Source organism: Rhineura floridana, chromosome 9 (assembly GCF_030035675.1).
Source record: "Rhineura floridana isolate rRhiFlo1 chromosome 9, rRhiFlo1.hap2, whole genome shotgun sequence".
Classification (NCBI taxonomy): Eukaryota; Metazoa; Chordata; class Lepidosauria; order Squamata; family Rhineuridae; genus Rhineura; species Rhineura floridana.
Genome location: NC_084488.1, coordinates 29,268,758 through 29,293,519, shown reverse-complemented (window position 1 = coordinate 29,293,519; position 24,762 = coordinate 29,268,758). Strand labels below are relative to the sequence as shown.

The following is a 24,762-nucleotide window of genomic DNA, read 5'->3' as shown; positions in this document are numbered from 1 at the left end:
TTGCCCTGTCAAGGAACCAATGTATAATATAAATAAATTGGTTAATAGCACAATCCTCACTATGCCTGCTCAGAAGTAAGTCCTATTGAATTCAGTGAGGCTTACTCCCAAGTAAGTGGAGTTAGGATTACAGCTGAAATTGCAACCTCCTAAATGGAGTCTTAATTTAACATCGAAGGTGCAGCAGATATGTGTTTCCTACATTTTGCATGTTAGTGAATAAGATTTTGGGGTCCATGACAAACACACGCACACAACAATAAGGTTGTTGTTTATTTTTATTTATGTTGCCATTGGGAATAGAGTAGTGTATTCCAATCTTCATTCCATAATTCTAAAACTAGTTTATAATCTGTAATTGGTTTTTGGACATTATAGCCATGTGGCCTGTACTGAGGGCTGACTCTGAAGGCTACTACTTGGGCCTAGGTAATTCTTGTTATTTGTCTGGTGGGAAAGTTGCTGTAACAGTTCTGTGTGGTTGATTGCTTTAAGTATATATACATAAGTGAAGCCTGACTTGTTGCAAATATGGTCATATTTACCCATTAGTGTAGAAGACCACACCCTTATCAGGAAAATATGTAGCTCTGTAATAACCAAGACAGATGCTGAATTGGAATATTAACCATATTAATTATTACAGTTCTAGTTTCAAGATGTTGAATGCAAATGGGACCTGCAATAAAATGTTGAAGTTTATCCCGCACCCCCACAGAGCGGTGTTCCTTGTCATAGCTGCAGACAGCATAGATCAAGAGGGGGGGGGGTCAGGTAAGTTTCAAGAGTGGAAAGGGATAAAGGATGTGTTACACAGCAAGTAGGAAGACAGCAGTCACAAGGAAAAGAACTACCTATGTGCTTTACAGTATAAGCCTGTAAATGTCTAAGCAGAAATAAATCCCATTGCATCCTTAATTTCCATCTTGGAACTTGGAGGGAACTGCAAACATGTTTTTAAAGGTTTAGAGTCTCTTTTCTGAAGAAGGCAAAAAACACAGCCATCCTTTTTGCTCCAAATCAAATTGCTCCAAATTGTGCTTAAGACCTTTATTTCAGAGGCCTGAATTGTGTAATTTAAAAAACAAAGAGGTGCAAGCCTAGCAAAATAAAGTACTTAAAGTGTGGTCTTTGTTCTGGAGTGCTGGCCTTATTGGGTCTGAGTTAAAGGTGTTTTATTGCATCAGAATCAAGATGACCCCCACTTCCATTTGGAGACTCACAGCCGTATGGAGGACTGAATTTATTGATACTGGTTTGGGACTGTGGAGAAGAGCACTGGGTGGCTCATATTCTTGTATCTATAGATTAAGGCAGCTATGTTGGCAATAAAACAAAATGCTCAGTTTTAATGCAATTGTAACAAGGAAGAATTGTTTTCATTTACTTGTAGTAATCCATTGTTTTGTCAAGTAGCTTTTTAAAATGGTAGACATTTTCGTCTGTGTTAACAGTTCATTGTTCCAAATACTGTCAGAGAGAGAGAGAGAACAAGAGAAAGAGAAATAGGAAGACCTCTACTCCAGCATCCCATTGACCATTACAGTCAACCACTCCAGGGCGCCCACAGCAGGCTATGATCTTGATGACAACCGTCCTCTCCTGTTGCTGTTCCAGATAACTTATTTTCAACAGCATCCTGCATCTAAACTCTGCACCTGCACTTTGCTTGCAAGCCAAGGTTGGGCTACAGCTCATGGTTAATGAGGAGCCCGGATTCAGACAACACTCTAAGGCAAACCTTAGCTTACCTCGCATGGCGTGGGAGTAAAAACCACCAGAGAGAAGCAAAGCAACTGTGAGCTCCTCTCCAGGAGCCCACATCTTCATATAGACCCAGTAAGTCATAGTTGGCTTATTGTGTCGTGCAAACAAGTTCTGGTTAAAGAGTACCTTTTGAAAACAAACAGGATGAGTTCTTAACACTGTTCTGAATATTCCAGCTGAGGTTGAGAATGTGTTCTCTAATTTCAGTGTTGCATCTAGAACTTGGAAACAAATAAATCAGATCAGAGGCAGAAAACTAGTTAAATTGTAATGAAAAATTATATTGATGTAACAAATCCAGTTCATTCTGGCCAGAAAGGATAATAGGTCTATACTTGGAAGTAATGGAGGTTGGTCTATTAGGGCAAATGGGGCACTGGCCCAACAATCTGTCTGCTATCAAGCTAGCTCCCACTGGCCTATCTCCTTACTTATAACCAGTTGAAGTGATGACCCTGGAGGTCAGTTTCCTCTTTAGTCTCAGTGTTGCCCTAATAGTATTCAGCAGGGATGAGGATGGTGACAAAACTATCATTAGTTGGCTCTGCCTGTCATTGGCTCTGGTAGTCCCAATGAGTACCAGCTTCCACTGGCTGGAAAGAGGTAAGCAAGATATAAAATATCCTGATCTGAAAACTACTAAGCAGGAACTCAACATGACAGAAGCATAATAATCAAGAATGAAGTATATAAATATTGGAAATTGGACAGGAATGTAAGTATTTGCCTTATACTGAGCCAGACCATTGGTCCATCTAGTTTACAACTGTCTACAGATTTCTCATGTCCAGGAGGTGGGAAGACAGCCTGTTCTGGATGGCATTGCTCTTTCCTTGAAGGAGCAGGTCTGCAGCCTGGAGGTACTCCTTGAACCAGCTGGAGGTTCAGGTGACCTCAGTGGCTAGGAGTGCATTTTTCCAGCTCCGGCTGATTCACCAGCTTCAGCCCCTTTTGGACAGAGAAGACTTGGCCACAGTGTTTTATGCTCTGGCAACTTCAATAATAGATTATTGTAGTGCACTCTACGTGGGGCTGCCTTTGAACATGACTTGGAAACTTCAGCTGATCCAAAATGCAGCAGCCAGATTACTGGTAGGGGTTCTGTTTAGAACTCATATAACCCCTGTTTTAAAACAGCTGCATTGGTAGCCAGTTAGTTTCCAGGCCCACATGAAGTGTTTAAAGCCCTAAACGATTAGGTCCCAAATATCTGAATGATCCCCTCCTTCCCTACAGACCCTCTCGGGTGTTGAGATAATCAGAGGGGGCCCTTTTGGTAGTTCTGCCACCCTCAGAAGCTCACGGTGGTGGTGGCCTGGGAGAGGGCATTCTCTGCAGCAGCCCCTAAGCTGTGGAACTCCCTTCCCACTGAGGTGTATCTGGGTAACTTTGGGCAAATGCTGAAGATGCACCTCTTTACCCTGGCTTTCAACACCTAAGATGTATATTTTTAGGACCCACCCTACCTTCTGTGATGATGTTTAGGTTATTTTTAACTGTTTTAATTACTTGGTTGCCAGGCCCGGCCTCCAAGAGGTCTTCTGTATCTTTAAAAGTTGTGCAGGGGGAAGGGAGAATCCCATCTTGTGGTTTTTCCCATCACAATGTTGCAAGAACACCTGCACTCAGCTGACTTTCTCTTCTGCTAAAGATACAGGATCAGTCTCATGCCCTGAACATGGCAACCCTAAACACAATCCTTTGCTATGTTCACTCAAAAGTCCCATTGATTCACAGCACAATCCTAACCATGTCTACTCAAAAGTAAATAAGTCAATTCAGTGGGGTTTATCCCCAGTGTGTGGAATTAGCATTGCAGCTTTCCTCCCAGAAAAGTGAGTATAGGATTTAAGCTTCATATTGGGAAGGTTTTCACAACAGGCTGTGAATTAAACAAATAAACTGGCCTCTTCAACAGGCCAGGAAATTTTAAACTTGTATGAGTCCTTATAGTTAGAAAAGTATAACACATTGTAATGGCATCATATGCTTCAGCATGTGCACCTTTTCATATTTCTGTTCAAAAACTATTTTAAAGATAAAATGTATAATATGTTTTTTGCAAGTAATTAAATAACCTGCATGTGCACTTTTATTATAATCATAATTGAAATCGTTTACTGTGTGTGCATCCCTGCCAAGATCCTGCTGTGATCTTCAGTTCTAGATTACATTCTGTTGTGAACAGTTTAGAAAGCTGCACATTCTGCATCAAAATAACAGCAAACAAACTGCTCTGGTTGCAAATATTTCTTCAAACCTAAAATTATCAATCTGTTCAGACCAGATTGTATGTACATTGTGGGTGTTGGTGTCAGAACACAGATCTGATACATTCTCATAAGAAAAGTCATAACAAAGTTTTTTTTATGTTGAAATACATTTGTTTGGCTATGAGATGAAAATCAGTAAAGGATATTTTTTTAAAAAAGAAAATGGTGCATTTTTCTTTTTATTGGTTATACACATAGACTTATAATTAATAGCCTCACTTAGGTTTCTCAGTTTCTGGCTCCTTACACTTTGATGTTGGTTTTCATGGGAAGGAAGTTTTTGTCCCTCAGGAGAATATGGTAGAGAATGCAGAATGTGAGGCTTTATAAACTGTTCACAATCCAGAAGTGAAGATGTTACATCTGAACAGTGGTTTTAGCTCCCTCTCTTGACTTGTGGTATGTAGAACCCTTTGTGATGCTTCTTGATCCATAGGATCAGGTTTTAGGAAATTGCATATCTTACAATTACACTCCTTCAGAACGTTTAGGAAGTGCCTCAATCAGCTATCAAAGCCTTTAGGAACTGTCCAGGAACACAGAACAATTTGGCATCTGCCTTCCTGCAGATCTTTGAAACCGTTTGAATGGTGACAGCTTTAATGAGATAGAAAGGAATTAGAAAAGATCTGACCAAGCAAGATCCAAGAAGAGTTTAAAGATGGCCTATTTAAAAAAAATCCACTGCTGCTATCTTTCTCCAATCTAAGATTACAAACTTCAAGTAATCAAGGGGTGGGCGATCCTATTTTGCAGAGAGATTGGCTAATCCTGGAAGTTTAATTTTCTTCTTTATTTGGAGATATCTGTGAATTTTACTTCCAAAGTAACACAAAAGCTGTCTCACTCACATTACTGAGATGGCATGGTGGCACTGATCACAATGTTCCTTCCTCCATCAGTATTGATACATGTGTGTGTACATGTGCTCATCCACACACACATGCTTTCTACATGTGGCTGCTTATGCTGGTGTGGGAAGGAATGATCTGTTCAGTGCAATCCCATGTGATTTGGAGTGTCATTTATTACTGAGACAATATGAGAACAGACCACAAGGAAGTGGTATTTCAGAGGCTACTATTGTGCCTTTGAGTCAGGTTTAGCATCCAATGGGACAAGCATCCTGATGGGATAAGCCTTAAATACACTGAGCCAGTGAGATGCTGCAAAAGAAGCATGTAGAGGGCTGCTGCACTAATTGACTTAGATTGTCTGTCTGGAATAAGCAACGGTTCTTGTGAATTCCACCAATTATTCATTTATGCATTTACTTTTGCATTTGTATTCTACCTTTCCTCCATGGAGCTTGAGATGACGTACATGGTTCTTCTCCTCTCTATATTGCCTGCACAGCAACAGACAGGTTGCTGAGAGTTGGTAACTGGCCCAAGGTTACCTAGTGAACTTCATAACAAGAGCTTGAAAGTAATTAATTAGGGAAATGAATTACTTGTAATTTGTTACTTTTTGATTGTAATAGAACAAAGAGTAATTTTATTATTTTTGAGGTGTAATTGTAATGTTTCCAGGATTCCTTTTGGGCATTACTGGGGGGGGGAGGGAAGCAGGGGAAGTCTTCTGCTCCTCTGATTTGTGGATGAAAATCATGTGCCTCAAACTGGGCTTCTGTGCAACATCATTCTTCCCTCGTGCTCTGTGGGTGTTCAGGAGGCGACGAGGGAGGAGGTGAAGAGTGAGACGGTGGTGGAGTGGAGAGAAAGAAATTATTAAAATGGATGTGGTGGTAAAGTATGGAGTGGAGGGAGAAAGCAGCCAGAGGGCAAGGATGTGGATGAAGGAGGCAGCAGCAGAATGGAGATGAAGAATTGTGGAGGTGAGAGACGAGGGTGTGTGTGTGTGTGTGTGAAGTGTGTGAGTTAATATTGTGTTTGCACTTGGTGCACAAAGTAGCCTCCACCACCATCTCTGGCTACTTGGCTGCATTTGCAGTGTTTTAATAATTTGCACTCCAGGGGAAAATGTTTGCTTGGGTGGGTTGGTGGCAGGGCAGGGTCTGGAAGGTGGTTGAGAGAGAGAGAGAGAGAGAGAGAGAGAGAGAGAGAGAGTTGCACTTGGTTTGGTGTGTGAAGCTCTGATCGGTGGCCTCTACCTCCCTCCCCATTTCCCTTACCAATGGAGAGACAATCACTGCTATTTTATGGATTAAATGATTTATTCTCCTACCCTTTGTGTTTATTTTTAATGTTGTTTTAGACTACTTTGGTGTGCGGCATCCAAGGCCAGCACCTTGTAGGCATTCTAGTTTATTTTTAAAGAAACTTAACTGTAATTGTAGTGATTACTTTTGAATAATGGTAAAGTGATCAATTCCCTTCAGAACAAAATTGTAATGGTAATTTATTATTTTTTGGGACCATGTTACAGTAAGTGTAATTTATTTCTTTTTAAAAGTAATCTTCCAAGCTCTAGCTCTGTTCATAACTGATATGAATCCTGGGATACCAGGTCCTAGTCTGACATTCTAACCACCACACCACACTACCTCTCTTATTTTATCTATTTATTTATTGAGCCCAGCTCTGTTTCAAGAGTGTTTAGAGTGATGATATATTTTTTTAAAAACCAAATAACAATGATTAAAAACAATTTTTAAAACAGTACATAACCAACTAAACACTTACCTATTAACATAGGGCCGTTGACAGCTGGCACTGGGTCCAGGGCAAGAGGCATGATTGGGCCCTCCTCCCTTATCTTCCTACAAACCAAATGTTACTGCTTGCTTTAAACAATTTTTTAAGTGACTTAGGGTGAGAAAGATTGAAAATAAATGAAAAACATCAGAATGGAATAGTTAGCTTAATATGTTTATTAAAAATAACACTGTTCACAAATCTTAACAGTTTTAGTACTACTACATTACTAAATTACTTAATTGTGTTAATACGTTTGAATCAAAACACACTGTTTATGACTGATTATCAGTCTATTTGTCTACAGCACACTTAACAGTGCTTTGCAGGATTTTCTGTTAGAAAATGTTTCAGTTATGTAATTAACATTTACTTTTCTTGCAAGTTTTGATTTGATAGCCAAGGTTCCCAAATCTGTGAGGCACTCTTCTTGATACATATAGTACCTGAGGCAGTTTTTAACATGAGCCAGAGTGCTGAATGACCTCTCTGTTTCAGCTACGGTCACTGGTAGAGTGCAAAAGATATGAAGAACTACACAATCAGGAAATAATCTTGAAATGTTAACATATTTAAAGGCAGGGGTTGAAAGTCCAGGATATTAGTTTCATTTGTACAGATACTGGCTGAAGGTGTGTCTACAAAGCATAGCATAAAATATAATATATTACTTTTTATTTAATATGTCATCTAACAACTAAAATACTGGCTTGGGTCTCGGCAGTCTGAAAGAACATAGTGTCCCTCACAAGTCCGCCTAGGCTTTGAGATCTGCGCGAGTGGCTTTTCTCTCAGAGATGGATGTGAGATAGGGCCTTCTCAGTGGCTGCTTCCAGACTGTGGAATTCACTTCCAAGAGAGGCTAGGCTGCCCCCCTCCCTGTTGTCCTTCTCTGGCAGACAAAGACTTTCTGTTCAGGAAGGCTTTTGGCAACTGACAGGCTATTGAGGACACGGATTTTAATGGGTGGGGGCTGTACTTTATTGTTGGATCCTGGCATGAGCCATTAAGCTGTTGTGCCTAAAACAACCTTGAAAAATGCATAAGTTTTTGCATTGCATTTTTTTAAAAAATCCACATTATTTTGAGACATGTATTTTATATCAGTTATATCATAATTTTATACTGTTTCCAATGGTCTAAAAGATTTATTTTTTTACTTAGAACAGGACCTACAAAGGAGATTGAGAAAACTGATAGTGCTCCTGCATTTTACTGTCCACTGTACCGTCCACTAATATTAATTCGATGTTTGAAGAACAAGTATTTAGTATTTGGTTTTACTCGCACACACACAAAAGGATAAGGACAGAATATGGAGAAACTGATTGGTTCCCAATTGGAAAGGGTGTGAGACAGGGCTGTATTTTATCACCCTACTTGTTCAATCTATATGCAGAACATATATGGAAAGCAGGACTGGACCAAGATGAAGGAGATATGAAAATTGGAGGGAGAAATATCAGTAATTTAAGATATGCAGATGATAGCAGAAACCAGTAATGATTTAAAACGAATGCTGATGAAAGTTAAAGAGGAAAGCACAAAAGCAGGATTACAGCTGAACGTCAAGAAGACTAAAGGAATGACAACAGATGATTTAAAGTTGACAATGAGGACATTGAACTTGTCAAGGATTATCAATACCTTGGCAGAGTCATTAACCAAAATGGAGACAATAGTCAAGGAATTACAAGAAGGTTAGGATTGTGGGGGCAGGTATGAGAGAACTAGAAAAGATCCTCAAATGCAAAGATGTATCACTGAACACTAAAGTCAGGATCATTCAGACCATGGTATTCCCCATCTCTATGTATGGATGTGAAAGTTGGATGGTGAAAAAAGCAGATAAGAGAAAAAGCAACTTACTTGAAATGTGGTGTTGGAGGAGAGCTTTGCGCATACCATGGACTGTGAAAAAGACAAATAATTGGGTGTTAGAACAAATTAAACCAGAACTATCACTAGAAGCTAAAATGATGAAACTGAGGTTAGCATACTTTGGACACATAATGAGAAGACATGATTAACTAGAAAAGAAGGGAGTAGAAAAAGAGGAAGACCAAACAAGAGATGGATTGATTCCATAAAGGAAGCCACAGACCTGAAGTTATAAGATCTGAACAGGGTGGTTTATAACAGATGCTCTTGGAGGTCACTAATTCAAAGGGTTGCCATAAGTTGTAATCGACTTGAAGGCACATAACAACACAAAAAGGAAAGAAAATGTGAAAAATTATTCTGGTGTGCTAAGTGTACAGGCAAATTAATTCACAATGAAAAATTCAATAATGCAATATGAGACCAATCTATCCTTTCCCCGAGTAGTGCTAGTGCATCTCTGTTCTTCTACTTCAGCAGATCCTCACCAGCTTTTTCTTGAGTGTTTGATGACTGGCTTTCACTAAATTCTTCTTCATCACATGATGATTTTGAAACAAAGCACAAGTTGAATAAACAAGCCTGCCTTTTTTGTTTGCTTTTTAATATTTTATTGCTTTTATTTTCTCTTCTTTGCTCCAGACTTGCATTTGTACTCCATCATGTTAATTTCACCTTAAACCAATGGCAAAAAAATGTAGATTTATTCCAAAGTGTTCCAGTCACAGACCAAATAATGGAAGAGGTGACACACACTTCCATGTATTAGCTTTCTCTTTATCTGCCACTCTGGCATACTGTTCCTTTAAGAGAACTGCAGGAAATGCTTGCGGAGCATGCAGTAGTTCTGGTCTCAAGGTGTATATTGCATTTTGCCATGTCTGAATCATATTAATAAATCTTGGTGCTTATAGAAGAGTTGGATATGTGGAGATTTAGCAACAGGCCTTATTGCCACTCTCTGGTCTGTTGAGAATGAGATAGCAAAAGTTATTTTGTAATGTATTGTTTGTTTTTTCACAGTCCAGGCCCTCAGAGGTCCAGGCCCTGGGGATTCTGCTTCCCCTGTCCCCCTCTTCTCAGGCCTGTATGAACACCTCAGAGAATGCAAATATTTAGCTGTGGGTGAAAGCTGAATAGGATGGGAGCTGGCCAGTGTTCCCTGGGTAGGGAGTTTCAAAGGTAGTTGACCCAACTGAAACAGTCCTGTTTTGTATCCTCACTGTTCTGTATCCTAATAGTCCATCACAGGATGGAGTACAAAGTGGAGCAGATATGACACCCAGGGACGGATGATATCTGTTACAGTACTTCAGAATGTCAAAGCATCCTAGCCTTTGACATAATATTCATATTATTAATATTCCAAATATTCATAAGCTCATGTTAGGTTGATATCTTTTCTCTGACAGACACTCTGCATCCTTGAAAATTGCATGACATACAGAAATGCAACAGGTGGAATTTTCTCTTACTCCTAGGGGACAGCATCAGAACATTATGAATTTCTGACTGACACAAGCTGCTAGAAACATAGTTTCTTTTTGGGAGTGGTGGTGGTGGTGAGTGGCAGCTATAAATAAAGGTGCTTGGTGTTTCTGTCTAATTGAAAATCTGTCAACAATGTGTCAAACAAATGTTACTAGGTGCTTGTGTCCTCCCCTTAGAATAATACTGAACGGTGCTAACTTATATTGAACCATTTGAAACTACTTTGAAAGGGTCATTTGTTCCTTGCTTGATTTGGAATTTTCATTATGGCTGTGGTTTCTACAGTGTGGAGGTTTAAGGGATTGCCTTCATTACACGTAACAGCAGATTACATTTCCAAGGTAAGCACATGCAGTTGCTATAATACCATCTTATTGTGACTGTATCACTGGCTTTCTTTTCACTAGAGTTCATTTAGCTTAGCTCTCTCTTTTTTGTTTTGTTATAGATATACGTTTACCTAGGAGGCTAACAACTTCATTACCATACAGGATTTACTGCAGTACATGGAATGAATAGAATGAGGTTGGTAAGTTTGACTATATCAGTCAGTTTTGTTTAAAAGACACACAGGAACGTAGTAGTGGGTTATTAATAGACATAAGTTTGCCTGGATATGTTGCATGGAATGTAAGGAGTGAGCAATATTGAAAAGAGGTTGAGCTGAAGTTGCAAACTATGCATAACAAAATAAGAAACAATGTAAATTTATTTTGCAATATGTTGTGTACCCCCCCCCCCGTTAGTCTGGTGATCATTGTCTAAACTGCAATTACCATGTCTAAACTGCAGGAAACAACTGTTTCTTTTCCAGATGCATAATGCTAGAGAAAACAGATCAATGACATAATTGGCATGATCCAGCTAAATGGAAGTACATTTACTAGCATAGTCCTATGCATGGTTCTACTTGGACAAAAGTCCCATTGTGTTCAGTGAGGGTTAGTCCCTAGCAAGGATGTTTAGGATTACTGCCCAAATCCCATTTATTTCAGTGGGGGAGAGTTAAGCATGCAGTATTTTACTGACGTCAGTAGGATTTATATGTGCTTGGATTTGGCTGGATCATACCCATAGTCCTTTTTGTTTCTTATTTTTTTCTTATTAGTTTTCTGTTATTCACTCTAGATAAAACCAAGCGAACCAGCCTCACAAACACTTTTAATTCCCATTGGTTTAAATGGGAGAGTGTTTGAAGTCAATGGTACATGTTTTCTTTTTACTTGCATCATGCCTATGCAGATTAAAATCAAGCTGACTTTGTTTTAATGCCGAATCTTCAGACTGGACATTTTGAAGGTATTTTTTCTTCTCACTCTCTCCCAGATAATACTCTTCAATTATGACCACAAAGACAGGGGTGATCTGTACCCATCACTCACATTCAGATGTTCACAGCTTGGTGATCCAGGGCAGAAATGAAAGTATAGAAGAAGTGGAAGATGGTGAAAGCAGGCAAGTAGTACTAACCAATTGATCTTTTCTAAATTTTTCATTGAGGATCTGCATTTCAATGGAAGTTAATGTCTTGTCTATTACATTCTTCACTAATATTGCTATCGCATTTCACTATCACAATTTAGTGAATACTTAATTATATGCAGTGCAATCCTAAACATGTTTATTTAGCAGTAAATCCCATTAAGTTCAGTGAGATTTACCTCCTAGTGTGTGTAGGTTTGCAGCCTTACTTACATGGAACACAAGCCAGCAATCAATTGAAATTAGTAGGGCTTATAATTGGTTAACTTTGGCTGGATCATGCTTTAACCTTATATATGACATCACCATATCTAACCTTATATATCCTTGTGCTGTATGAGTACTGAACATGGTCTTCAGGTTTGTGATTCCTCTTGACTTGTTGACAAAGCAGCAATAACAACATAGGAAGCTGCCTTATACTGAGTCAGACTAGTGGTTCACTTAGCTCAGAACTGTCTACGTTGATTATAAGAGGCTTTCCAGGATTCCGGTCAGGGATCTCTGCCAGCTCTACCATGAGATGCTGGGGACTGAACTTCTGCATGTAAAGCAGATGCGCTGCCCTAAGGCCCTTCCCCACTACAACACTGAGAAGGAGTAAAACATGTCAAGATGTTTCCATACAGGGGCTTACTGTTGCAAATAGGTTGTTGAAATATTGTGAATGGGTTGTTGCCAACAGGTTTATTTATTTATTTATTGGCTTTTACCCAGAAAGGGAAAATCTGGATTAAAAGGGGGGGGGGAATAACAGCATTGTGTGAACACTGCAAAAAAGCTGCATGCAAGAGAAACACTGATGCCACAATAAACACCTGCCTGGAAGTATTCTCCATCAAATTATGTAGCTTGAAAATGGAAAATTCCCTTGAAAATTCTAGTTTCCATCCCATTGAAGTAAATGGCAAATTCTTGTTGATTTGGATGGATTTGGATGGACTTTCAAAGGGTATAGCGTCTCACAAACAAATGAAGTTGAGTTCTTTGCACAGCTGTGCACATTAAATTTAATTTATTTTGATTCCAAGGGACTTACATACAATTACGCAGAACTGCATAAGATCAGCTGAGACCTTGCTGCCATCTACAGGAGGACTAGATGATTGCCAGTGACAACTGCTTTTGATTATAATTTGCCATAGCTTCCAACAGATGTTTGTGAAAACACCGTACATGACAACTACCTACAGAAGGAGCAGATAAAGCCATACATTTGCTGATGACAACACTGGTCTTTCTGGAGGAATGAGTCTGGTATTTACAGCGTCTGCCTCACCCAGTTGCTTAAACCACTCTAGTTGGTTAGCATGGTAGAACTTATCAAATTGCAACAAGACATACCTTTATTAGGCCAGCAGAACCCGAAGTGAAACACACAGGATATGATTTAAGTCATGAGGCAGATGTATAGAACTGCTGGATTTTATATTTTCAAAAGTGGAGAATTTGGCAATCCTTGTGTATTTATTTATTTATTATAATTTGATTTATATCCTGCCCTTCCTCCAACAGGAGCCCAGGGCAGCAAACAAAAGCACTAAAAACACTTTAAAACATCATAAAAACATCATAAAAACAGACTTTAAAATACATTAAAACAAAACATCTTTAAAAACATTTTTTAAAAGCTTTCAAGACATCTTAAAAGAAAAAAGGTTAAAAACATATTTTTTAAAAAGGTTTAATTAATTAATTAATTAATTAAATTTCTTAGTCGCCCATCTGGCTGGCTATCCAGCCACTCTGGGCAACGTACAAAATAAGCATACAGATACAATAAACATGAAAAATCTGGACACAAGATAATAAAATCTAGCCCATATTAGAAAGCAGTTCCAGCACAGTCATAGACTGGGATAAGGTCTCAACTTAAAAGGCTTGTTGAAAGAGTAAGGTCTTCAATAGGCACCAAAAAGATAATAGAGATGACGCCTGTCTAATATTTAACGGTAGGGAATTCAGCAGGGTAGGTGCCACCACACTAAAGGTCTGCTTCCTATGTTGTGCAGAATGGACCTGCTGATAAGATGGTATCTGCAGGAGGCCCTCACCTGCAAAGCGCAGTGATCGACTGGGTATATAAGGGATAAGACGGTCTTTCAGGTATCCTGGTCAAGCTGTAGAGAGCTTTGTACATCAAAACTAGAACCTTGAACTTGGCCTGGTAGCAAATGGGCAGCCAGTGCAATTCTTTCAGCAGTGAGGTGACATGTTGGAAATACCCTGCTCCAGTGAGCAGTCTCGCCGCCACATTTTGCACCAGCTGCAGATTCTGGACCATCCTCAAGGGCAGCCCCACATAGAGCACATTACAGTAATCCAGCCTGGAGGTTACCAGTGCATGGACAACAGTGGTCAGGCTATCCTGGTCCAGAAATGGCCGCAGCTGTCTTACCAGCCAAAGCTGGTAAAAGGCATGCCTAGCCACTGAGGTCACCTGGGCCTCTAGTGACAAAGATAGATCCAGGAGCACCCCCAGACTACGAACCTGATATTTCAGAGGGAGAACTATCCCATCCAAAGCAGGCAACTGGTCAGTTATCTGAACTTGGGAACCACCAACCCACAGCACCTCTGTCTTGCTAGGATTCAGATTCAGTTTCTTGGCCCTCATCCAGCCCACCACCAAGTCCAGACAGCAGTCCAGGGCTTGCACGGCCTCTCCCAATTCAGATGTTACAGAGAAATAGAGCTGGATATCATCAGCGTACTGCTGACACCTCACCCCAAATCTCCTGATGACCGCTCCCAGGGGCTTCATATAGATGTTAAACAGCATGGGGGACAAGATGGTACCCTGCGGCACCCCACAACACAATTGCCAGGACCCCGAAAGACAATCACCCAATGCTATTCTCTGAGAGCGACCTTGGAGATAGGATCAGAACCACTGTAAATCAGTGCCTCCAATACCCATCTCATCAAAGTCGGCCCAGAAGGATACCATGGTTAATGGTATCAAAAGCCGCTGAGAGATCAAGTAAGAGTAATAGGGTTGCACTCCCCCATTCCTTCTCCTGATAAAGGTAATGCATCAGGGTAACCAAGGCTGATTCAGTCCCATAACCAGGCCTGAAACCAGACTGGAATGGGTCAAGATAATCTATTTCATCCAAGAGTACTTGCAATTGCTGTGCCACAACCCTCTTAATCACCTTCCCTAAGAAGGGGGTATTTGCTACCGGTCAGTAATTGTTGCAGACCAGTGGGTCCAGGATGGGCTTTTTCAGGAGCAGTCGGATCACCGCCTCTTTTGGGGTTGCTGGAACCACTCCCTCCCACAATGAATACAGACTGAAATCTTCATTGCCTCCAGCAGAGCCTAATCTATTAAAGTCTGTTACCTCTTTCTAGCTCCTATATACCAACACAGCCACTCCTTTTTCTGTAACAAGAAAATAATGGCAACAGCAATTGATTGTAAAATTGTTTCTGTGGTACTCATGAGGAAAAGGAAAATCAAAAACCGAAGATGGACTAATATAAGATAATTAAATAAGCATTGCAATAAGTAATAGGACAGCTCCTTTTCTGAAGGGATGGTTCTACTTTTACTGTTACAGTGATATAATTTCAATCATTTTTTCAGCAAATTTGATGGTAAAAGGAAAAAAGAAAATGATGCCGCGGGCAAAGAAAATAAGGACAACCATAAGAGAAATAAAGATAAACCTGAGAAGAAAAATAAGGAAGAGGAGTAAGTGTTTTCCAAAGCTCTCATGCATTATCACTGTAGAATAGGTTACACTCTTCACATGGCTGGTCCTCACACCACACTGTGACTGTTGGTCATTCTGGTTGGGGCTGGTGGGAGTTGTAGTCCACAACATAGGGAGGGCACCATGTTGACTACCTCTGCCATACAGGAGCATGTGGACTGGGCTGATGACATGCTTATGTGCTAGCATGGGAAGTAACCATATAATTTCCCCCAGCCTCTATAGTAGGGATCAGCAACTGGCAGCCTATCCTAGGGCCACATTTGGTCCCCAAAGGATTACAAAGGATTACCAGCCAACAGGTAAGTGTGTGTTTGTGTGCTGTGGACAGAAAGTAGTGGCTGTGGGCATGGGATTGGCCAGTAGTCCTTTTCAGTAGGTGAGGTATTGCCCTGGTGTGCCACCCACCATCTCCTCTCAGAGGGTCTCTCCATTAAAACTAGTTACTGACAAGGAATGCTTACAGACAATACCAGTTTGTTATGGGACCCTACTCTGTGGGATTCGTAACCATACATGCATGAATTTTCCTATCCATTTAGTGTTAATAAATTTTATTGCAGACAAATGGAGGAATCATCCCTGCCCCCCCCCCGGTCAATGGGAATATGTCTCCATGGAGAAGTACAGTATTTGTTTATTTATTACAATTACTTACACCCCACATTTCAGGATACAAATCCTTCCAAGGTGGTTTACATAAAACTACATTTAAAAAACAGCCACACAATAAAACAATACTAATTCCTTAAAAAGTCATCTAGATCCTTCTTACAGGCAATTGTTTGCATGTTTTTTAAAAAAGATTTTAAAGATTATTTTATTATTTTTTTCTTTTTACTTTAGGATTATACCTTTTAAGTTTTTATTTTGTATTGTTCTACCATGGTAACTGTAAGAGCATCCATGTGGATGTCCCTTTATCCAATTATTTTTATCTACTTAGGCTTGTAAGATGACTCCTAATTATATGTTGTACTATATTTGAATTGTATATTGTCTTGTGATTTATTTATTGTATTTTAAGAGTTTTGCTCATAATGATATTTGTTAGTAGCTTTTTTTGAGAATGAAACTCAAAGTGACTTACAAAAAAATCTCAAAAACATACACAGAATAAAGATATCTTTATTCTGTGTATGTTTTTGAGATTTTTTTGTAAGTCACTTTGAGTTTCATTCTCAAAAAAAGCTACTAACAAATATCATTAATAATACTAATACTAATGGCCCTTGGGGCAGAAGCTGCTGGTGCCCAACGGGACTGGTAGAGCAGAAGGCAGGGAGATCAATAGTAGCTAGAGCCAGAGACAATAACAAGTAGAGACAACTAATTCTAGTTTTCTCCCTATCCTCCTCCCTGCTGAGTTCTACAAGGGCAAGTAGGTGTGGGTGAGGACAGATTGAGGTTGGTTAGACAGTGCCCATTCACCCAAATGGACCATCCTCCACTACCCAGGGGTGGGGGAGTCCAGCTGAAGTGGGCCCTGAGGTGGTCTTTGCCTGGCCATGTTAGTGTGAGCTTATTTAGTCAACATAACAGGGAAGACTTTAGTGGTTAACTATACATATATTTTAAAGCAAATGCCTACCAACTGTATGGAACAAGGGCGGGGAACCTGAGCCTCAGGGCCAAATCCAGCCTCCAAGGCAGCCTTTCCCAACCAGTGTGCCTCCAGATGTTGTTGGACCACAACTCCCATCAGCCTCAGCCAGCATTGCCAATCGTCAGGAAAGATGGGAATTGTAGTCCAGCAACATCTGAAGGCACACTGGTTGGGAAAGGCTGCTCCAAGGCCTCTCTGTCCAGCCTTTGGGACTATCCCTAGGCCACCCCCTTCTCTCTAGTCCACCCCCTTCTCTCTAGTCCACCCCCTTCACTGGCCCTGCTCCATGCTCTCCTCAGGTGCCCTGATCTATGATAATGCCTCATGCTTGCTTGCCTGCATGGATGTCTGCCTTTTGTCTGGTTGAAATGCAGCCCACTGTGCAAAGTTAATCCATTGTCCTGCCCAGAGTCCGAGACATGGGACATGAGACGGAGGCGAGGTTTGGTTTAATTCTTGTTTTATTAGTGTGATGGTTACATCCAAAGCAGTGTGCTTCATAAATCTGTCTACTCTGACTCACTACTTTCCCTAACTAGTCTACCTAATCAGTCTCTGCAGCGTGTGGGGAGAGTTGACTCAGCATGAGAGCCTGGGTGGTCACCTGCTTAAGTAGGGAAGGTTTTCGTCCATAAACGACGGCTCCTCCGAAGTTTCACCCTCTGAAAGTCCCTCTTCTCGCACCTTCTTGCGTGGGGTGAGGGGGGCGAGCCTCCGATGGCCCATCTGACAATGGGGCTTCGCTAGGTGATGGCGCAACCTCAGGGAGCAGAAAGCTGGCTGGCGGGGAAGCTTTTGAAGTGCCAGGTGGGGATTCCTGCATCGGTGGGGTTGGTGCGCACGCAGGGTCGCTTCCTAACAGCTCAGGCGAGGAGCTTGCAGATGGGGCGGGATCTGCCTCGATGGGGGTGCTGGCTGAGGAAGTCTGCAGGCTAGGAGAGTCCCCCCCTCCATCAACACTCCCAGGGACCTCGTCCACATCTGACTCCTCTCCCTGATCTAACTCCCCTTGCGCCTGGGGCGCATGATCCATTGCCCCACCCACTCTCCCCTCCTGAGGCTTCTGGCAACTGGTTTTCAGAAGCATACTGCCTCTGACTAGGGTGGCAGAGCACAGCCATCACGGCTAGTAGCCATTGATAGCTGTGTCTTCCATGAATAAATGTGTACAGCTTAAGTTTCAGTAGAGTTAAACCCATTGAAATGAATGGGAAAATGCTGTTGGCTTTTTTTTATTCTGGCTATTTTGAATCAGTTTCTCATTAATATATTATTTCCTTCTGCTTACTGTTTAGGGAGAAGGAAGAAGTATTTGTTATTGATCCCTCAGGAAACTTGTATTACAAGTGGCTATTCTGCATCACACTACCTGTCATGTACAACTGGATAATGATCATTGCTAGGTATTGTAAAACAACACAAGGCTGCAGCATATTAATCTTTACTGGTATTTTTCTTTATCTTAAACAGAGAAATGAAAGGAAGCAAGAACATTTCAACAATAAAATGATTTTGCAGTGTCTAATGGGAGAACCCATAAGATGCTTCATGAGCTAGCTAATGTAGTTGGCTAAAAATCTGAGCAACAAAATGTCGCATCCAACTTTAATTCACTAGGGTCATATTCACACCATAAACTGAACGTGACAATTCCCAGCACCCATAACAACCTACCGTTGCCAGGATTCTTTGGAGGAAGCCATGTGCTTTATATGTACGGTGTGGATATGACTGGAGCCTTTCCCAACCTTGGTTCCCCAGATGTTGTTGGACTACAGCTCCCATCTACCCCAGCCAGCATGGCCAATGGTCAGGAATTATGGGAATTGTAGTCCAGCAACATCTGGGGACCCAAAGGTTGGGAAAGGCTGAGTCCTAAGGCAAGCCCAATCATAGTTAGGTGACATCTCTCCATCACTATTCTGCAATGTGGAGATGGTAATACTCACTTGCTTTGCAGGGTTGTTGTAATGATTGCAGCTACAATGTAGGCAGAGAGCTTTGAACATTCAGAAAATCCACAAAAAATGACAATTTATTGAACCATCATGTGATAAAGTTAGATACAGATGTTCTCACTGTAATGAGTGCTGCACTAAATTTGATTTAACCTCAGCAGGGGGCTGATTTACACACTCTTGTATTTGGCTTGAGAGAATCTTGATTTGAGCCAGGGTGACAGCAAAGAGATAATTTGATTGCTCTCTCATGCATTCTATCAGCACATTAAAATTTAATTATTTTTAAACTTATGCACTGATGAGCAAGCTGAACAAAGGATAAATAATACTTCTGAGCAGGTTCTCTTAGCTACTTTAACCTGTGCTGTGAGACATTTATATTACTTTAACCCATGTTGGGGTGTATCATTTTTAAAACCTTGATTACATTTTTGGCTGCATTTTGCCATTGGTTACAGGGCATTTCCCCTAGGAGTTCCGACCTTAGATGAATGCAAACATTGAAAAAGTGGTGTGAGCATTGTCATGCTTACCCATGATAGGAGTTTTTAGTGGCAGTGGAGGCACAGCCCCATCAACCTCAGCCTTCTCTTAGCCATCCCCCACCTGCCTGCCTTCTTACTTACAAGTCCAGGGGGTGGCACTGCCTGTCACCTTTCTCCTCCTCCTTTATCTCAATGTTGCCCTTTTAGAACTCAGCAGGGAAGAGGAGGGGCGGAGGAGGAGGGGGAAAAACCAGAATTAGTTGGCTCTGCTTGTCACTGGTTATACGTCTGCCTGTCATTGGCTCTAGTTCCATCTATTATTGGGCCCCCTGCCTTCCACTCTACCAATCCCAATGGGCACAGCTACCACTGTGTCCTGGAATATACTGGGCAAAATGGAAGTAAAAAGGTCACTCAGGATGCACACAGATTCAGAATGGGAAATATGAACGGGCAGTCCTCCCTCAATCCCATTGACATGCCTATCACACATGGAAGTTAATTTCTATAGATTAGCTGAATGCCTTTTGTCCTTCTTTTGAGTAGTGCAGGGGTGGGGGACCTGTGGCTCTTCAGATGTTGTTGGACTACCGTTCCCATCATCCCTGACAATTGGTCATTCTGGATGTGGCTGATGAAAGTTGTAGTCCAACAACATCTGGAGGGCCACAGGTTCTCCATCCCCTGGTTTGATGACTGTATGGCCAAAATGCTTACTTTTTAATTCTAATTTTTAAATACTGTTTCCTTTCTTACTCAGAGCCTGTTTTGATGAGCTTCAGGGTAACAATTTAGAAATGTGGTTGATTTTTGACTACATATCAGATATTATTTATGTTGCTGACATGTTTCTACGAACAAGGACAGGTAAGAGTACGCCCTGTTGAATAATCTTATCAGTAACTTTTTATCTGTCTGGACTTTTTCTCTTGTTAAAATGTATAACAAAGAAAATGTAACCTGGTAAGCTTCTTAGGTAGGTGTCTTGAAAGTGTCTTTGCTAAGAATGGACCATCTTAAGATGGGGAAATGCAGCCGTGAGGTCCTGGAAGCAAAATTTAGGTTGCTAGGACCTCCAAGGTGGCTTTCTCTGAAATGCTACCGGTTCCACGCGCAGGACCAGCCAGACAGGCCCAGCTTCGCAGTCTCAATGCGTGGATGAGACGATGGTGTCGGGTGGAAGGGTTTGGATTTGTTAGGCACTGGGGAACATTTTGGGACAAGCCGGGCCTGTACAAAAGGGACGGGCTCCACTTGAACCAGAATGGAACCAGACTGCTGGCACTTAAAATTAAAAAGGTGGCAGAGCAGCTTTTAAACTGACTGAGGGGGGAAACCCGACAGGAGCTGAGAAAGGTCCGGTTCGGAATAAACCTCCCCCCTGGGATAAAAACCAAAGAAATGATGAAATTTTAAAAGGGGTAGGCCTAGAAGTAGGCATTGTGAGAGCAGGGGCACAGGATATAAATTCAGAAGAGCAAAATTACCACAGGCCTAACCACAAGTGCCAAAGACACTTGAAGAGAGACACTGCTTACAAGTGCCTGTACACTAATGCTAGGAGCCTGCGAACCAAGATGGGAGAACTGGAGTGCTTGGTCTTAGAGGAGAGCATTGATATAGTGAGCATAACGGAGACCTGGTGGAATGGAGAAAACCAGTGGAATACGGTTATCCCTGGATATAAACTATATCGGAAGGACAGGGAAGGACGTATTGGTGGCGGAGTCGCTCTATACGTGAAAGAAGGCATTGAATCCGGCAAGCTCGAAACCCCAAAAGAGGCAGACTCCTCCACAGAATCGTTGTGGGTGGTGATACCATGCCCCAGGAGGGACTTAATACTGGGAACGATCTATCGTCCCCCTGATCAAAATGCTCAGGGAGACCTTGAGATGAGATATGAAATTGAGGAAGCATCCAATCTAGGAAATGTGGTAGTAATGGGTGACTTCAACTACCCGGACATAGACTGGCTGCATATGTGTTCCAGTCATGACAAAGAAGCAAAGTTTCTAGATATTCTAAATGACTATTCCCTAGACCAGTTGGTCATGGAACCGACCAGAGGGACAGCAACCCTGGACTTAATCCTCAGTGGGGACCGGGACCTGGTGCAAGATGTAAGTGTTGTTGAACCGATTGGGAGCAGTGACCACAGTGCTATTAAATTCAACATACATGTAACTGGCCAATTGCCAAGAAAATCCAACATGGTCACATTTGACTTCAAAAGAGGAAACTTCACAAAAATGAGGGGATTGGTAAAATATAGCGTGCTTTTAAGCTTCAAAGCTATGAAAAATATTGTGTGCTCTAAAAAATTGTTTTAAACCACCAAATACAAAATACAACAATGAAAGAAGCAGACCTGGTAGATTCTTAAAACAATAAAATATGAAGAACAGCAATATAAGTTGCCTTAGACAATAAGTGCATGTACACTGCTGCTTATATACTTTAGCTTTTGCTGATCTTGCAAACAGGTTTGCAAACCAAGATCAAACTCTGCTTTGCTATTCTAGTTTATAGGAAGTTGCTATTTTTAGGTGAGATTCAATCACATACCGGCAAATTCAGGCTGTGCAATTATAGTTGATTGGGAGGTCTTGTGCAACACACCCGCTTCCCCAAAACATCAGACTTTTTGCAATAAGGAATGTGACATGAAAATGCACTGGAAAGTGTGGGATAACACTTGCTTTGATGCAACATCATCTAACGTCCCCACAAACAATCAAAATGAATGCTCATTAAACAGCCAACATTGTCTAAGCTCCCTACGAACAAATCAGGACAAATGCTCAATAAACAGGTCATCTGGAAGCATCCACAATTTCCTGGTTTGGATGTCACAGGAAAACGGTGAGGTTTAACAAACCAATTAGTATTTTCCGAGCCTGCCAAGCAAGAGGAAGGGGGAAATGGATGAGGAAGCAATTGAGCTTGTCACTAGTTCTTGTTTTAACTAGCCATAGTTTGTTGGATTCCATTTGAACTAGCTCCCTCTCTCTTTCTGCCTAACCTTTCTCTGAGTTTTTGTGAGGATAAAAGAGCATCATGTTTGCCTCTGATCTCTTTGGAAAAAGAGTTGTAATAGAAAAAAAATCAATTCTACTAAACAGCGCTTCAGCATGCTTTGATATTATTGCTGACAGGAGGAAGGGAATAGTTCAGAATTATTACCCAGTTATGGTTTCACTGGAGTTCACTGTTTTATGAAAACATTTTTTAGTGAATTCAGGTGTTCATTTACCAAATGTTAATTTGCCATTTCCCTGCTAGTCCAGATTTCTGATTAGGTGTAGAACTGGAAATAATATAAAATTCTAACCACTTGGCAGGTTTACCAAGTAGTTACAAGTAGTCACTAAATTATCATCTCTGTTTAGCCTTTGCCATATCAATAAAAACAAAACAAAATTGCATCACAAATAATTTTTATATTTTATTTTAGGTTACCTGGAACACGGTTTGATGGTGAAAGAAGAAATTAAACTTAAGAAAAAATATAAGGGAATGGTACAATTTAAATTAGATGTATTGTCCATTGTACCAACTGATCTACTTTACTTCAAGTTAGGGCTGAACTATCCAGAAATAAGAATGAACAGATTACTGAGAATATCACGTATGTTTGAATTCTTCCAACAAACAGAAACAAGAACAAGCTACCCAAATATATTCAGAATCTCTAATCTTGTCATGTATATTATAATTATTATCCACTGGAATGCATGCATGTACTTTTCAATCTCCAAAGCCATTGGCTTTGGCACAGACACATGGGTCTATCCCAACATTACCCATCCTGAATTTGGCCGGCTTGCTAGAAAGTATGTATATAGCTTATACTGGTCAACACTGACCTTGACAACTATCGGTGAAACACCTCCTCCTGTGAAAGATGCTGAGTATTTCTTTGTCATTGTTGACTTCTTAGTTGGTGTATTAATTTTTGCTACCATTGTTGGTAATATTGGTGCTATGATCTCTAACATGAATGCTGCAAGGGAAGAATTTCAAGCAAGAATTGATGCTATTAAACAGTACATGCAATTTCGGAATGTGAGCAAAGACTTAGAAAAAAGAGTTATTAAGTGGTTTGATTATTTGTGGACAAATAAGAAGGCAGTGGATGAAATAAAAGTATTGAAGTATCTCCCAGATAAATTACAAGCAGAAATTGCCATCAATGTTCATCTGGAAACATTAATGAAAGTCCAGATTTTTGCAGATTGTGAAGCTGGTTTACTGGTTGAGCTAGTCTTAAAACTACAGCCTCAGGTGTACAGTCCTGGAGATTATGTCTGCCGAAAAGGTGACATTGGGAAAGAAATGTACATTATCAAAGAAGGGAAACTTGCAGTAGTAGCTGATGATGGAGTTACTCAGTATGTGGTCCTAAGTGATGGCAGTTACTTTGGGGAGGTTAGCATTCTTAACATTAAAGGTAGCAAAGCTGGAAATCGGAGGACAGCTAACATTAGAAGCATTGGCTATTCAGACTTGTTTTGTCTATATAAAGATGACCTAATGGAGGCTTTAACAGAATATCCAGATGCAAAGGCCATTCTGGAAGAGAAGGGAAGGCAAATCCTTATGAAAGATGGATTGCTGGATTTAGATGTTGCAAATGCAGGAACAGATCCTAAAGATATTGAGGGAAAGGTCAACCAAATAGAAGTAATGCTAGATAGTTTACAAACAAGGTTTGCTAGACTTTTGGCTGAATATGTTGCTGCACAGCAGAAACTGAAAACAAGGCTAACAGAAGTTGAAAGCATTGTCAAACCTCTTGTGGATTTTGATTTCTCAAATTTAGAAGAAACTGAAATAGTTTCTGGTTACTAAAGAATGCGAAGAGTAGAAATATGGATATTCTGAGCACTCCAGAATCTGTAATAAAGTCTAATAAAGGACAAAATAAGGAGGCTTCATTGAACATGAAATCTGTTAATCTTAAGAACATAAGAACATAAGAAGAGCCTGCTGGATCAGGCCAGTGGCCCATCTAGTCCAGCATCCTGATCTCACAGTGGCCAACCAGGTGCCTGGGGGAAGCCCGCAAGCAGGACCCGAGTGCAAGGACACTCTCCCCTCCTGAGGCTTCCGGCAACTGGTTTTCAGAAGCATGCTGCCTCTGACTAGGGTGGCAGAGCACAGCCATCATGGCTAGTAGCCATTGATAGCCCTGTCCTCCATGAATTTGTCTAATCTTCTTTTAAAGCCATCCAAGCTGGTGGCCATTACTGCATCTTGTGGGAGCAAATGCCATTGTTTAACTATGCGCTGAGTAAAGAAGTACTTCCTTTTGTCTGTCCTGAATCTTCCAACATTCAGCTTCTTTGAATGTCCACGAGTTCTAGTATTATGAGAGAGGGAGAAGAACTTTTCTCTATCCACTTTCTCAATGCCATGCATAATTTTATACACT

The 24,762-nt window shown here is 40.9% G+C and overlaps 1 protein-coding gene across 2 annotated transcripts; it reads left to right on the top strand.

The window, feature by feature from the left end:
• The first annotated feature begins 184 nt into the window (after positions 1 to 184).
• On the top strand, positions 185 to 24,179 carry CNGA1 (cyclic nucleotide gated channel subunit alpha 1). 2 transcript variants are annotated; one of them, XM_061583951.1, is made up of 7 exons: positions 185 to 264; positions 10,518 to 10,594; positions 11,396 to 11,524; positions 15,144 to 15,251; positions 18,175 to 18,282; positions 20,086 to 20,192; positions 22,783 to 24,179. In XM_061583951.1, exons 3-7 carry the CDS (start codon positions 11,412 to 11,414, stop codon positions 24,177 to 24,179), a joined length of 1,833 nt encoding a protein of 610 aa, XP_061439935.1. In that variant the 5' UTR covers positions 185 to 264; positions 10,518 to 10,594; positions 11,396 to 11,411. The 2 variants fall into 2 exon arrangements, with proteins under 2 accessions (XP_061439935.1, XP_061439937.1); XM_061583953.1 differs by lacking the exon at positions 18,175 to 18,282.
• Positions 24,180 to 24,762: the final 583 nt, after the last annotated feature.